Source organism: Microtus pennsylvanicus, chromosome 10 (genome assembly GCF_037038515.1).
Source record: "Microtus pennsylvanicus isolate mMicPen1 chromosome 10, mMicPen1.hap1, whole genome shotgun sequence".
Lineage (NCBI taxonomy): Eukaryota > Metazoa > Chordata > Mammalia > Rodentia > Cricetidae > Microtus > Microtus pennsylvanicus.
Genome location: NC_134588.1, coordinates 31,555,868 through 31,571,796, shown reverse-complemented (window position 1 = coordinate 31,571,796; position 15,929 = coordinate 31,555,868). Strand labels below are relative to the sequence as shown.

At 42.3% G+C, this 15,929-nt stretch overlaps 1 protein-coding gene across 3 annotated transcripts in view; it reads right to left on the bottom strand.

Moving 5' to 3' along the window:
• The window catches only part of Ddx59 (DEAD-box helicase 59), a 31,207-nt gene extending 15,605 nt beyond the window's left edge, over positions 1 to 15,602 (bottom strand). Inside the window, exons 1-4 of one of the 3 annotated variants that reach the window (XM_075988107.1) lie at positions 15,463 to 15,602; positions 13,463 to 14,283; positions 11,688 to 11,855; positions 5,243 to 5,332 (exon numbers count right to left, since the gene is read on the bottom strand). In XM_075988107.1, the coding sequence (XP_075844222.1) occupies positions 5,243 to 5,332; positions 11,688 to 11,855; positions 13,463 to 14,269 (1,065 nt within the window). In that variant the 5' untranslated portion in view covers positions 14,270 to 14,283; positions 15,463 to 15,602. Of the gene's footprint in view, positions 1 to 5,242; positions 5,333 to 11,687; positions 11,856 to 13,462; positions 14,364 to 15,462 lie in introns of all 3 variants that reach the window. The other 2 variants (XM_075988105.1, XM_075988106.1) reach the window with 2 other exon arrangements.
• Between the last annotated feature and the right edge of the window lie 327 nt (positions 15,603 to 15,929).

Below are 15,929 nucleotides of genomic sequence, written 5' to 3'. Positions count from 1 at the left end.
ACCTGTATGGTTTATCAGCTCATTTTCCTTCTGAGCTACAAAGCAACCACACCTCTTCAATGCTGGGGCGCGTGGGCAGGAGCCTCACATGACAGCCACGCTATACATATTGCTAAGTGGACACTTTTTCTGCACCGTGATGTGCCATGATTGCCCCAGCAATCCTTGTTTACTTCAGAAAATTAAAATGCTGTGGAAAAATAAAAGAACAAGCACCCCCTAACTCCACCCAAAGGCCGCCCAGGAAAACGCTGACTTAGCAGACCTTTCAAAGGATCCAACTACATTGTTTTTCATTTCTTCTAGACATCTTAGTCTATGAGACATTACCAGCATTGCTCATCTTCACTGCTACTCTATAAGACTACCCAAGTGGTAAAAAAAAAAAAAGTTCAAACTCTGGTCTTGAGGGTCTTGGCTACATCATCTTTACACACCTGAGGGACAAGGGCGCAGCAAGATGTGCTCATGGTCAGAGGCTGGCACTGCACTTTATCACTGCTGCAGAACACCCACCCTCTGCTGTCACTGCGGAGGGAGACCATGAAAAAAATGGAGGGTTCCATTTCTCATGCTTGTCTGCATGTTATGTGATTTAATCGATGGAATAATAATGGAAATAATAATAATACAGGTATGGCAGGATGATTCAATGGGCAAAGGCAAACTTGCACCAACAGTGATGACCTGAGTTCAACCCCTAGAAACTCAAAAGGGAAGGAAGGAACCAACTTCCAAAAGCTGTCCCCTGACTTCCACACAGGTGTCAGGCATGCATGCTCCCATGAGCATAGTCATGCACACACACAATAATAATAATAAATACAATTAAATACAAAAATATAGAGCTGAAAAGATGATTCAGTGGCAAAAGTGCTTGCTGTCAACCCTCTAAACCTGATTAGATCTCTGGCACCCATAGGTGAGAGAGAACAACTTCAAAAGGTTGTCTCTAATCTTTACATTCACATTATGGCAAGTGCACGAGTACATATACACAATATATACACACACACACAAGTACATATACACAATATATACACACACACGAGTACATATACACAATATATACACACACACAAGAGTACATATACACAATATATATACACATACACGAGTACATATACACAATATATACACACACGAGTACATATACACAATATATACACACACGAGTACATATACACACATATATACACACACACAAGAGTACATATACACAATATATACACACACACGAGTACATATACACAATATATACACACACGAGTACATATACACAATATATACACACACGAGTACATATACACACATATATACACACACACACGAGTACATAATCACAATATATACACACACACGAGTACATATACACTATATATACACACACACACACACGAGTACATATACACTATATATACACACACACACACGAGTACATAATCACAATATATACACACACACACGAGTACATATACACTATATATACACACACATGAGTATATGTACACAATATATATACACACACATGAGTACATGTACACAATATATATACACACACACGAGTACATAAACACTATACACATATACACTATATATACACACACAAGTACATATACACAATATATATACACACACACGAGTACATGTACACAATATATATACACATACACGAGTACATATACACAATATATACACACACACGAGTACATGTACACAATATATACACATACACAAGTACATATACACAATATATACACACACACGAGTACATATACACAATATATACATACACGAGTACATATACACAATATATATACACATACACAAGTACATATACACAATATATACACACACACGAGTACATATACACAATATATATACACACACGAGTACATATACACAATATATACACACACGAGTACATATACACACATATATACACACACAAGTATATATACACAATATATATACACACACAAGTACATGTACACAATATATACACATACACAAGTACATATACACTATATACACACACATGAGTACATATACACAATATATACACACACACGAGTACATATACACTATATATATACACAGACGAGTACATATACACAATATATATACACACACACGAGTACATATACACAATATATACACACACATACATATACACTATATATACACACACAAGTACATATACACACACACGAGTACATATACACAATATATATACACATACACGAGTACATATACACTATATATACACACACATATATATACACAAGATATATACACACACACGAGTACATATACACAATATATACACACACAAGTACATATACACAATATATACACACACACAAGTACATATACACAATATACACACACAAGTACATATACACAATATATACACACACGAGTACATATACACAATATATACACACACACGAGTACATATACACAATATATACACACACAAGTACATATACACAATATATACACACACACGAGTACATATACACAATATATACACACACACGAGTACATATACACAATATATATACACATACACGAGTACATATACACTATATATACACACACATATATATACACAAGATATATACACACACACGAGTACATATACACAATATATACACACAAGTACATATACACAATATATACACACACACGAGTACATATACACTATATATATACACAGACGAGTACATATACACAATATATATACACACACACGAGTACATATACACAATATATACACACACATACATATACACTATATATACACACACAAGTACATATACACACACACGAGTACATATACACAATATATATACACATACACGAGTACATATACACTATATATACACACACATATATATACACAAGATATATACACACACACGAGTACATATACACAATATATACACACACAAGTACATATACACAATATATACACACACACAAGTACATATACACAATATACACACACAAGTACATATACACAATATATACACACACGAGTACATATACACAATATATACACACACACGAGTACATATACACAATATATACACACACAAGTACATATACACAATATATACACACACGAGTACATATACACACATATATACACACACACGAGTACATAATCACAATATATACACACACACGAGTACATATACACAATATATACACACACGTATATATACACAATATATATACACACACACACACGAGTACATGTACACAATATATATACACACACGAGTACATATACACTATATATATAGACACACGAGTACATATAAACAATATATATACACACACACACGAGTACATATACACAATATATACATACACGAGTACATATACACAATATATATACACACACATGAGTACATATACACTATATATACACACACGAGTACATATACACAATATATATACACACACACGAGTACATATACACAATATATATACACACACGAGTACATATACACAATATATATACACACACACACGAGAACATGTACACAATATATATACACACACACGAGTACATATACACAATATATATACACACACACGAGTACATATACACTATATATACACACACACGAGTACATATACACTATATATACACACACACGAGTACATATACACAATATATACACACACACGAGTACATATACACAATATATATACACACACGAGTACATATACACAATATATATACACACACACACGAGAACATGTACACAATATATATACACACACACGAGTACATATACACAATATATATACACACACACGAGTACATATACACTATATATACACACACACGAGTACATATACACAATATATACACACACACGAGTACATATACACAATATATACACACACACGAGTACATATACACAATATATATACACACAAGTACATGTACACAATATATACACAAACATGAGTATATATATATACAACATATATACATACACATAAGTACATACACACACACTACACACACACACACACACATATATAATAAAATAATGCCCCTACTTCATTTTATACTTCATAAGTATAAAATGGTTTGCTAACAACAACAAACATTTCCCAATGACTATACCAATGCCCATATAGAAAAAGAACCACTATTCAAATACCATCAAATAGCCACTATCAGCTACTTCTACAGTTCCTGTAAATAATTATTGTCCATGATTTTTTTAAATGTCGGGAAGCATAAAATTATTTTTAAAACCTGTCACTGTGAGACTGGAGTGGTAATTCAGTGGTTGAGTGGTTGCATAGCATGCAGAAGGTTCTAGGGTCAATGTCCAGTACAGCAAAATAAAACAAAATACAAAAAGCCCAAAACCTTATCATGGAGATCATAGTACCCACTGAGTTTGAGTGTCCAGCACTAGGAAAAGGTAGCTTTGGTTTAACTGAGTCATGCCTTAGTTTAGTTGCAATGTACATAAGAGTCAGCATAAGACCCAGTAGAATAAATTTTTACAAGTTCCTAATTTTTTTTTCACTCAGAGAATGCTCTGAATATACAATGACATTACATAGCTACAATATACTTTTAAAATAAATTATATAAAACCAAATGATTGTTTTAAACATGTATGTGTAGTGTATGTATGCTTGCAGGCGCACACACAAACATGACCATATATGCATGTGAAGGTTTAGAGATCAATAGTCATGTCTTTCTCAATCACTTCCCACCTCATCTTACACACACACACACACACACACAGAGTTACTTTTCTATGTATGTGTATTGGCATGATTGTGTGACAGAGTGCACGTCTGGAGGTTAGAGAACAGCCTTGTGCCAGGTCCTCACTTCCACCTTGCTTGAGCCGAGGTCTCTCTTGCTATTTGTTACTGATAGTGCACACGGCTCTTCCAGGGCTTCTAGAGATCTGAACTCGTCATCAGGCTTGACTGGCAAATGCCCTTATCCCCTGGGCCATCTTCCCAGACCCTCACCTTAGTCTTGGAGACAGAGTCCCTCAGTGAGCCCAAAGGTCAGGACCCCTGTCTGCCCTCCTCACGCTGCTGTTTCACACACGCACCTCCATGCCCAGACTTCACGTGAGTGCTGAGGACTTGAACTCAGGTCCTCACGCTGACACAGCACACCCTAACCACAGAGCCAATGCTCCAACCTCATCAATAGGTTTTAAACATTACTACTTACTTCGTCTACTACCACAATTTTTATGGCACCAAGTGATACGGAGTTCTGTTTTATTATATCCAGAAGTCGTCCGGGGGTTGCTATGATAACCTGAATAAAAGAGCAGAGGCAAATTTAAAATTAGATAATATTCATTCATTCCCTCAATCTTTGTTGCTTTCTTTTGAAACAGGGTCTCACTATGTACTCCCGGCTTGCCTCCACCTTCTGAGTAGTGGGGTTACAGGCACACACTACCACACCTGGCCTTTCATTCTATTTTTTACTGGGTAGCTACTTTATTCAAGACACTGCGTAAAGTACCACAATGAATAAGTCATACACTGTTTCTGCTCTCAGAAAATAGTCATCTACAGGAAGAAACAAATAAAAATGCTATTGTGATACATAGACAATAAATGGAGAAGTCTGTCCAGGTCATAAAACATAAAGATGAGTCTAAAGGACCAATGGGAGGAAGGTGAGTACTTCAAAAACAACAACCAAAGTACACCTACATAGTTCCTGAAGTGGGTGTCTACAAAGGGCTCCTTGGAGAAAGGCAAGATTCCAGCACTGGCCAGGGAAAAAATAAGGCAGCCAGGGACCTCCTTAAGTAGACAGTAAGTACTCAGAGATAATGGAAAAATGACCTAAAGCCACAAAAACCAGCTCCAGGTACTTCTACCATTCAAATTAGGGCCAAACCAAATCACAATAAGAGACTACACCTTTAGACAAAACAGGAATCCTGATACCATATCAATGAATACTAGACATCATGTATCTCAAAGCACTTCTCCCAAAATATTTACTAAATACAAAAGGAAAAAATAAACTTTACAGTTTAAAGACAAGTTAATCTTCTGCAAGGTAGTGGCACGTGAAGTGTTTCCCTAGTGAGGTGATCTGAAAGAAAATGGCAAGGCCTTGTTGGCTCAGGTATGGTCTCATTGGTGAAAGTGTGTTACTGTGGAGGCAGGGTTTGAGGTCTCATATGTACTCGAGATATCGTCCAGTGTCTCCGTTTACTTCCTGTTGCCTGCAAGTTGTGGGACTCTCAGCTCCTTCTCCAGCACCATGTCTGCCTGCACACCGCCATGTCCCACCTTGATGATAATGGATTGAATGTCTGAAAAAGCAAGCCACCCCCCATTAAAGGCTTTCCTTACATAAGAGCTGCCATGGTCATGGTGTCTCTTCACAGCAATAAAAACCCTAACTAAGACACCTAGCATGCATGAGACCTGAAGTTCCACCCCAGTTCCTCAAGGAAGAAAAAGAAGTAAAAGCTGTCAAAAAGGGTGCAATGAACCACTCTGGAAAGCAGTGTTTCGGTTTCTCAGGAAATTCGGGATCAACCTACCCCTGGATCCAGCAATACCACTCTTGGGAATATACCCAAGAGAGGCCCTATCATACAACAAAAGTATATGTTCAACTATGTTCATAGCAGCATTGTTTGTAATAGCCAAAACCTGGAAACAACCTAGATGCCCTTCAATGGAAGAATGGATGAAGAAAGTATGGAATATATACATATTAGAGTATTACTCAGCAGTAAAAAACAAGGACTTCTTGAATTTTGCATACAAATGGATGGAAATAGAAAACACTATCCTGAGTGAGGTAAGCCAGACCCAAAAAGAGGAACATGGGATGTACTCACTCATATTTGGTTTCTAGCCATAAATAAAGGACATTGAGCTTTTAATTCATGTTCCTAGAGAAGCTAAATAAGAAGGTGAATCCAAAGACAAACACATAGGCATCCTCCTGAATATTAACCTTCATCAGGCGATGAAAGGAGACAGAGACCCACATTGGAGCACCGGACAGAAATCTCAAGGTCCAAATCAGGAGCAGAAGGAGACGAAGCACGAGCAAGGAACTCAGGACCGCGAGGGGTGCACCCACACACTGAGACAATGGGGATGTTCTATCGGGAACTCACCAAGGCCAGCTGGCCTGGGTCTGAAAAAGCATGGGATAAATTTGGACTAGCTGAACATAGCGGACAATGAGGAAGAATGGGAACTCAAGAACAATGGCAGTGGGTTTTTGATCCTACTGGCTTTGGGGGAGCCTAGGCAGTTTGGATGCTCACTTTATGAAACCTGGATAGAGGTGGGCTTCCCACAGGTCAGGGAACCCTGATTGCTCTTTGGGCTGATGAGGGAGGGTGACTTGATCGGGGGAGGGGGAGGGAAATGGGAGGCAGTGGCGGGGAGGAGGCAGAAATCCTTAATAAATAAATTAAAAAAAATAAATAAATAAAACAACATTGGGTAAAAAAAAGGAAAAAAAGGGTGCAATGAAAAGAACAACGTATATTTCTCTCTGAAGTGGTTTGTCAGCTGGGCACGGTGGAGCACACCTGTAACCTCAGCCCTTCAGATGCAGGAGGACTGCTGTAAGTCTGAGACTGGGAGACAGATGCGGGGCGGGGCTGGCTCAGCAGGCAAGAGCACTTGCTGGACAAGCACAAGGACGTGAGTGAAAGGCCTCAGCACCCACACAAGTAGGACACAGCTGCGCGTGTGCCTGTGCGCCCAGCACTCCGGAATCTCAGCTTCAGTAAGAGAGCCTGTCTCAAGGGAATGACTCAGGAAGTGAAAGAGCATGAGAACCAGTGTCGTCCTCTGGCCTGTACAAGTGCACAGGAGTACATACCTGCACACACGCGTGCACATACATCACAATACACACCATACACATAGAAAAATGTAAAAAGAACAAACTGAAAGGATGGCTCAATGGCTAGAAGCACTAGCTGTTCCCAGCACCCACCTGGTGGCTCACAACCATCTGTGACTCCAGCTCCTCTACACTAGGTACTCACACGGTGCAAATACATACAAGGAGGTAAAACATGCATATACATAAAAAACTAAAGTACAGTAAGAAAAATCAGAGCAACAACAACAAAAACAAGTGACTTGTAAATCTTAGAAGTGTCAAAATCATGAAAAGAAAAACCAAATGTAAAGACCGCAGCAAACTGAAGAGGACAGATATATGCTGTCTTAGTGTCTTCCCCCATTGCTGTAATAAATACCCTAACAGAGCAGCTTAAGGGTAAAGGTTTGTTCTGGGTCACAGTGCAAAGGTGCAATCCACTTGTGGCAAGGACACTCACAATCAGAGAGCAGGGAACAATAACTGCGTGCTCGTGCAAAGCTTCATTTTCAGTTTTCTACAGTCCAGGAGCCCCTACCAGGGAACGCTGAACTACAATTGAGATGGGTCTTCCCACACTGGTCACTGTAATTGACATAGTCCCCCAGGGGCATGTCCAAAGGCCATCTTTCAGGTGGCCCAAGATCCTGTCAAGTTGACAACACCTACCATGACACACACCATCCAAATATATCATACAATCCTGTACCTATTTATTTATTTATTTATTTATGGATTTTTCGAGACAGGGTTTCTCCGTAGCTTTTGGTTCCTGTCCTGGAACTAGCTCTTGTAGACCAGGCTGGCCTCGAACTCATAGAGACCCACCTGCCTCTGCCTCCTGAGTGCTGGGATTAAAGGTGTGCACCACCACCTCCCGGCTCTATTTATTTTTTAATGCTTATTTTTTGGGACAGGCTTTTACTCTGTAGCCCAGGCTAGCCGTGAACGTTCAATCTTCTTGACTCCAAAGCCATAGTGCTAGAATTAGAGGTGCTGTCATTACGTCAGCTTGAGTGGATTCTTATGCTAGGGGACCAGGTATAGGATATGGTGTGTGTGTGTGCACGCATGTGTGCATGTGTGTATGTGTGTGCACGTGTGTGTGTGTGTGTGTGTGTGTAAGTGACAGAATTATAAAAACGTGAGTGGGCTCCACAGTGTAGATGACATGTTAATTTCTGATCTATTCTAATATGTCAGTGTTAACTTCCTGAATCTGTAATTGCACTATGGACATGCAGAGTAATGTCCTTGGTTAGAGGAATGACATTCTGAAATATATAAAACTGACAAAACACCAAGTCAGAAGTGCACTTCCAAGAATCCTGGGAGAAAGAACTTTCTTATATTGTACTGGTTTCTTTTGTTCAAGTTGGTTTTTTAAAAATGTGTGAAAACACTGCATCCAGCCGTCTAAATGACTGAATATTGCGAAATGTAGTTTACCCCCAATGTATAACTATTTTTCTTTCTGAGAATGAACTGCAGGCAGCATGATGGAGCAAGCTCAAACTCAGAAGGCTGGGGTGGATGAGCTTAAGCTGGAGGCCAGCAAGCATACAACAACTTGTCTTGGAAAGCCAAAAGAAGGCCAGGCGGTGATGGTGCATGCCTTTAGTCCCAGCACTCGAGAGGCAGAGACAGGTAGATCTCAGCAAGTTCGAGGCTAACCTGGTCTACAGAGAGAGTTCCAGGACAGGCTCCAAAGCTATAGAGAAACCCTGTCTCAAATTGCACACATGTTTACATGCATCATAATGTTTCAAAGCTGTGCAATAAAAATAGGTTGGATGCTTATATGAGACTCTAGCAAGTTCTACTAACCCAATGTGGTGTTCATAAAGTGTTCTTATGTTAATGGTTTGCCTTATAAACAAATACTGCTGCTGAACTTACAATTTTTCACTAGCAAAATATCACCTTTCTCTGTATATATAGTGGAGGTTTATGAAGAAAATCAATGACCCAATTGTCCTGTAGTAGGAGCTGCGGGGCTGCATTCCGCCACCCAGCTCCGGCCACCTGCTAGCTTATGCCCCAATATAATTACACGGACACTGTATTCTTTTAAACACTGCTTGGCCCATTATATCTAGCCTCTTCTTGGCTAACTCTCGCACCTGTACTAGCCCATTTCTAATAATGTGTATAGCACCCAAGGTGCACTTCCCGGGAAGATTCTAGCCTACGTCCATCCTGGGTCAGAGCTGAATCGATTGCGTCTGCCCGGGAGAGGGGAGCATGGCCTCTCAGCTCACTTCCTCTTCCCCCCAGCATTCAGTTCTGTTTACTCCTCCCACCTATGTTTTAACCTGTGAGGGCCAGCCAAGCAGTTTCTTTATTTTTTAACCAATGACCTTCCTCCATCATTCTCCACTAACTGCCAATCAAAAATGTCTTACAAGTGTATTTGACATGCTTTAAATCTCTCAGACATATCTGATGAGATGTCTGAAAAGCATAACAGGTATTAATACAGAGGTTTTTTAATATTGCAGCATTTTCAAACCTGTTGGTAAGTACCCCTTGTCCCTTCTCCACACAGGGCTCTCTGACAACTGTTTAATGATGGAGGAGGGTCATCTGTCTATGTGTTACTTTCATTGTTAATAAAGAAACTGCCTTGGCCCTTTGATAGGACAGAAAATTAAGTAGGCGAAGTAAACAGAACAGAATGCTGGGAGGAAGAAGACAATGAGGTAGATGACATGAAGCAAGTTGCCAGGTCAGATGAGATGAAGCTCCAGCCCAAGATGGATGTAGGCTAGAATCTTCCCGGTAAGCCACCACCTCGTGGTGCTACTCACATTAATAGAAATGGTTTAATCAAATGTGAGAGTTAGCCAGTAAGAGGCTAGAGCTAATGGGCAAAGCAGTGTTTAAAAGAATACAATTTGTGTGTTGTTATTTTGGGTGTAAAGCTAGCCGTGCAGGAGCCAAGCAGGACGAAAAGCAGGCCTGCTCGCCTCCTCACTACAGTTTCTCCCTTGGGATGTTCAGAACAGTAGGGGACCCTGGGACAATGTCTGCACCTAGGCTATAGTCCACTCTTTGCCAACTTTGCCTTAAGCTGAATCGACAAGGATGTACAGCCATTCTAACTCAAGAAGACCAGAGCTCACCAAGCCCGCCTCTGTGACACTGTCAGCAAGCTCCCAGCTGCTAGATCACATTACTTCCCCTATCAGAAAACAGCTCCCACACAGCAGCACGGTGAAGAGGGTAGCAGAGTCAGATAAACTAAGGTCCCAGTTTGGGAAATTATTATTTATTAGCTAGGAATATTTAATTAAATCCCACCTTCTGAGATCTGCCTTCCCAATCATGTAAGATGGGATAAACAGACCTACCTTCTGAGCAAACATGGTTACAAGATGAAGTATATGAGTCTACACAAAAGAGCTTAGTATTCGAGCACTCAGGAAGCTGCAGTCCACTCTCTTCCCACATGAAATGAACCTTTTATTTAAATTTTTTTGAGACAAAGCCTCACTCTGCAGCTATGTGCTGGCCTAGAACTCACTATGTTGCTCAGGCTGACTACAAACTCTCAGCAATACTCCTGCTTCAACCTCCAGGGCTGGTATTACAGATGAATCACTACAGCTGGCTATAAAATTAACTTGAGGAAAAAAAGACCTAGTTGGCAAAAACCTAAAAGCTACCCAAAATCCCATCCTCAAGGAGAATCATGCACACACACACACACACACACACACACACACACACACGTTCCTCGATTGCTTACAAAACTGTCAGAGGCCTTCTCCCAACAGGTGCTTACCTTCACCTGCTGGCGTAAGCGATGGAGCTGTGGGGGTAAAGGCAGGCCTCCCACGAGAAGTACCGTCTTCATGCGTGGCAGACCACTCATGAGTTCCTTGGCTTGCTTCTCTATCTGGATGGCCAGTTCTCTCGTTGGTGTAAGAATGAGTGCCGATGGAGTTTTGTCCTGAAAGAGAACAACAACTTGGAAAGCCAGGTGACGAATCCCTGCTGCTGTGAACTACGCCCTTCAGTGACACCACCAGCCCCGGATATGAGCCTTTTGCTCACCCCATGCACAGTTTGCCTCCAAAATTGATCAGAAATTGAACCCATTTCTTACTGAGATAAATAATCGAAACTCAAAAGTGGGCAAGGCAGGAAAGGTCTCCTCTTTCAAGGAGGAATCCCACAGTCACATGAAGACCCACCCACACTTGGCACCGTATTTTGATTCTCCACTCTCGTGCATTTACATCTTTACATCTTTTTTCTTTTTTTCTTTGCCAAAGAACTTGAGTCTATGTATGGACGCGTGAGGGGCATCCACGCCCTATCCTCTCCCTTAGCTCTCTTCATCACCCATGTTTGAGGTGCACGTTAGGCCTCTGGTACCTCCCCTTGCGCCATCCTCTACTGCTTTCTTCTCTTTCCTCTCCGTCTACCCTCCTCACTCTTTTTGCCCCATGCACAGCCCACAAGCCCCCAGGACAGGCTAAGCATCCTCAGCCCAGAAGTCTGAAACCAAAATGCATTTTAAATACCAAGACTTTGGAGCATTGACACGGCACGGTTCAAAGTTTCAGATCCTGGGAGCAGTGGGGATGGCTCAGTGGTTAAGAGCACTGGCTGACCCTGCAAAGGACCCAGGTTTGGTGCCCAGCACTCCCAGGGCAGCTCACTACCACTGCAACTCCAGTTATGGGAGCGCCAACATCCTCTTCTGGCAAGGACACAGACGTGATCCTCTGTCACATAGAGAGGAAAGCACCCAGACACTTAAACAAAATTATAATTTAAAAACAAATGTTTCAGATTCTGGAGCACTTTGTATTTTGGATTTCTGAACTAGAGATGCTCAACCAGTAAAGTCTATGCAAATATTCTAAAGCTGGAAGAACTCCCAAATCTTAAGTATCTCTGGTTCCAAACCATTTCAGATGACACTTGGCAAGGACTAGGAAAACAAATCTGCGGAGCTTGTGAAATTGCGTGAGAATGCTTTATGCACTACAAACTAACAAAGAAGCTAGTATTTCTTGGTCTATTTTGCTTGAGACATGGTCTTACTCCAAAGCCTAGGCTGTCAGGAACCCAGTTCTCCTGCCTCAGCGCTGGGATACAGGCTTGTGCCACCAGGCCCAGCAGTACTAGTTAAAGATGAGCCATGGTCACAACTAAGAGTGTACCAGCACTTTAACTATAACATACAATGCCAGTTCCTCTGAAACCCAAGCGGCTTAGCTGACATAAACCGCAGCTCATCCATCTGGTAAGCAGGGTTTTCCCTCCAGATCAAAACTTTGTTCTTTTATAGAAAACCTGCTAAAAATAAAAATGTTTTGTAAGGAAATTAATTTTTAGGCCTTCCAGGAAGAGAGCTTTGGTTCAACACAATAAAAAGAATATTTTTTGAAATTATGCCTCACATATGAAACAGAAGCAAAACCACCATCTCAGCGCATCAATGACTTATATAGGCGCTGAGATGCAGCTTGCAAATTTATTAATTATGATGAAACTTGGTAAATACCGTGTCTGTTTGTGAGAATACATGTCAGGTCTGTACATTACCTCGAATAAAGCTCGCATGATAACGGGAAGGAGGAAAGCAGCTGTTTTTCCTGAGCCGGTGTCTGCGCTGGCCAGAATGTCTCTTCCCAGAAGCCCCATAGGGATCATCTGCATCTGGATGGGAGTTGGCACCTCGTAGCCGGACTGCTTCAAGTTCTGATTTAAGGTCTCAGGAAAGCCACAGTGCTCAAAGTCAATAATGGGTCTGGCAACTTCTTGTCCTTGAACCGAGATTCCCAGCTGCTGTTTGAGTGTTTCAATCTGGTCCTCTCTCAGGGTCCCAATAAATGGGTGCTCTCTATAGACATAAAAGGCACCCAGTGGGGTCTCGGGCTCGGAGGCAGCTCTCTGCGGGCTGCTGGCCTTCGGCGACTGCTCCTCTCCCTTAACCTGCAGCAGATGTTTCGCTTTGCACTCCAAGCTGCACACATCCTCGTCAGTCTTATCACAGATGTACTCCCCGTAGCGACCACAGACAACGCACACGGGCTCCCCAGGCTCCGGCCAGCGCTGGCTTTTGGAAAATGACTTCACAGGCTCTTCGGAAGGAACGCTGTCCTTCGCACCTTGTTCAGGTCCTACCAAACAAGCCTCAGCCAACTGGCCAGAGGGCCTGGGTGAGGGGCTTGAGGCACTGCCGGGCCTGTCGGCAGCAACAGCTTCTTTGGTAACTGAAGCGTGAACTGGAATGGCTCCGGCGCTGTCCAGCTGAACGTCTTCCGCTTCTGGCTTACTTTTCTTACCTACACAGCCTTTGAGGTCATCATTAGAATTCCTCTTGATTTTCAGTGATCTTGGAACAAACATTCTTTAATAGTCTGCTGAGGAAATTACAGCAAGAGATATATTTTACCCTCAGTTAAGTTCACGTTAGTACTTCACGATGTGCCGGCGAGTTTTACTACAAGCAATAGTGAAGACATCATGTCACTACTTATGCCAACTTTTTTCCCACTTAGCAATTTCCTCTGGGATCGGGGATACGGTCCTTCTACACGCACACACACACACACACGACCCTGCTGTGCATAACACCTATTTCTGTTTACTGATCAATTGTGCTTTCAAGAATCGGACATCATAGCCATTCTACAGCATTTTCACAATGGAAAATTAGAATCTTAAATTAGATTAGAATCTTAAAAATCAAAACTACGGACCAAAGAGGGAAAAAAGGCTATTATGTTTATCTAAGTAACAGAGTGCTCATTCTGTGTATTGCTGCTTTTTCTAATCTTCCCAACCAAGGAAAGTAAGCCAATGCAACCTTAACTTCACACACACATATATACATACATGTAGTTTATATTACATATATAAGCAGAATAAATACATGTATACACACATACATGTATATGATTGGAGATGTACTTTAGTAGTAGAGCGCTCTGTTAGCACATGAGGGCCTGAGTTTCACATTCCAAAGAAAACACTAATATTCACACACACACACACACACACACACACACACACACACACACAGATGAAGACTCTCAGGCACCTAAGGATTAAGTATATTTATTAAAAAAAAAAAACTATTTCTAAGTGTTAGAAACCAAGTATTCCTACTCTGAAGAACATTAAAAATGTTTTTACAAATTATTCAGTGGGGAAAGAATGTTTAGCCTTATTTTGGGAAGAAATATGCTGATAATTTTCTCAAAAGAAAAAAAACAAACTTAAGAAATAGCTAGATCCCATTTTCTATTAAAAAACAAAAAACATGGCCCCCAAACCGCCTAGACTAGAGACTCTGGCCGGGCCACCAGGAAGGGGTGGGGCCGCCGAGAGCCGGGAGCCCCCTCCTCCCGCTCTCGGCAACGCCTGCACCCGGCGCGTTCCCGCCCTCCCCATCCGCCCGCGGGCCCGCGCTCTGGGCGCGCGCACGTAGGAGGACCCCGGGGAGCGGCGCGGTTGAGCCGGCTGCCGCCTCGCGCCGGGGTTACAGAGCACAGGAGCGGGAGCCGGAGGCCCGAGTTGCCAGGTCGGCGCACGCTCACCCGCGCGGACCCGGCCGCGTCCGTTCTCGCTCAGGCCGCTCCTTTCCAGGCGCTGAACCGAACTTCCGGCCGACTGGCCCGCGCAGCTCCGCGTCCCCGGCCGGAGAGGGGGGGGGGGTGATCTGAGGGCCCGACGCGTGCGCGCGGCGGGAGGCGGGGCTCCGGCGGGCCACGCCCTCGCCGTGACGCGACTGCGGGCGGGCGGAGGGGAGGGCGGGGGAATCCTTTTGGAAGAGTGAACGCCAGGGAGTAGGCTGGTGGGAAAGCAGAACTGCCAGGAAGGGCGTGGGCCGCCACGCTCAGAAAGTGGGAAGTTTGAGTGGGCCAGAAAACCCTCTTCTCCCGTTAGCGGCTGAAAATAACTCCAGAATCCGAGCAACGTGATATGGCGTAGTTGATATGCCAAATATTCACCGCCACAGCACTCCGCCCCGCCCTGTGCAAAACTAAACCAAAAAGGAAGAAAA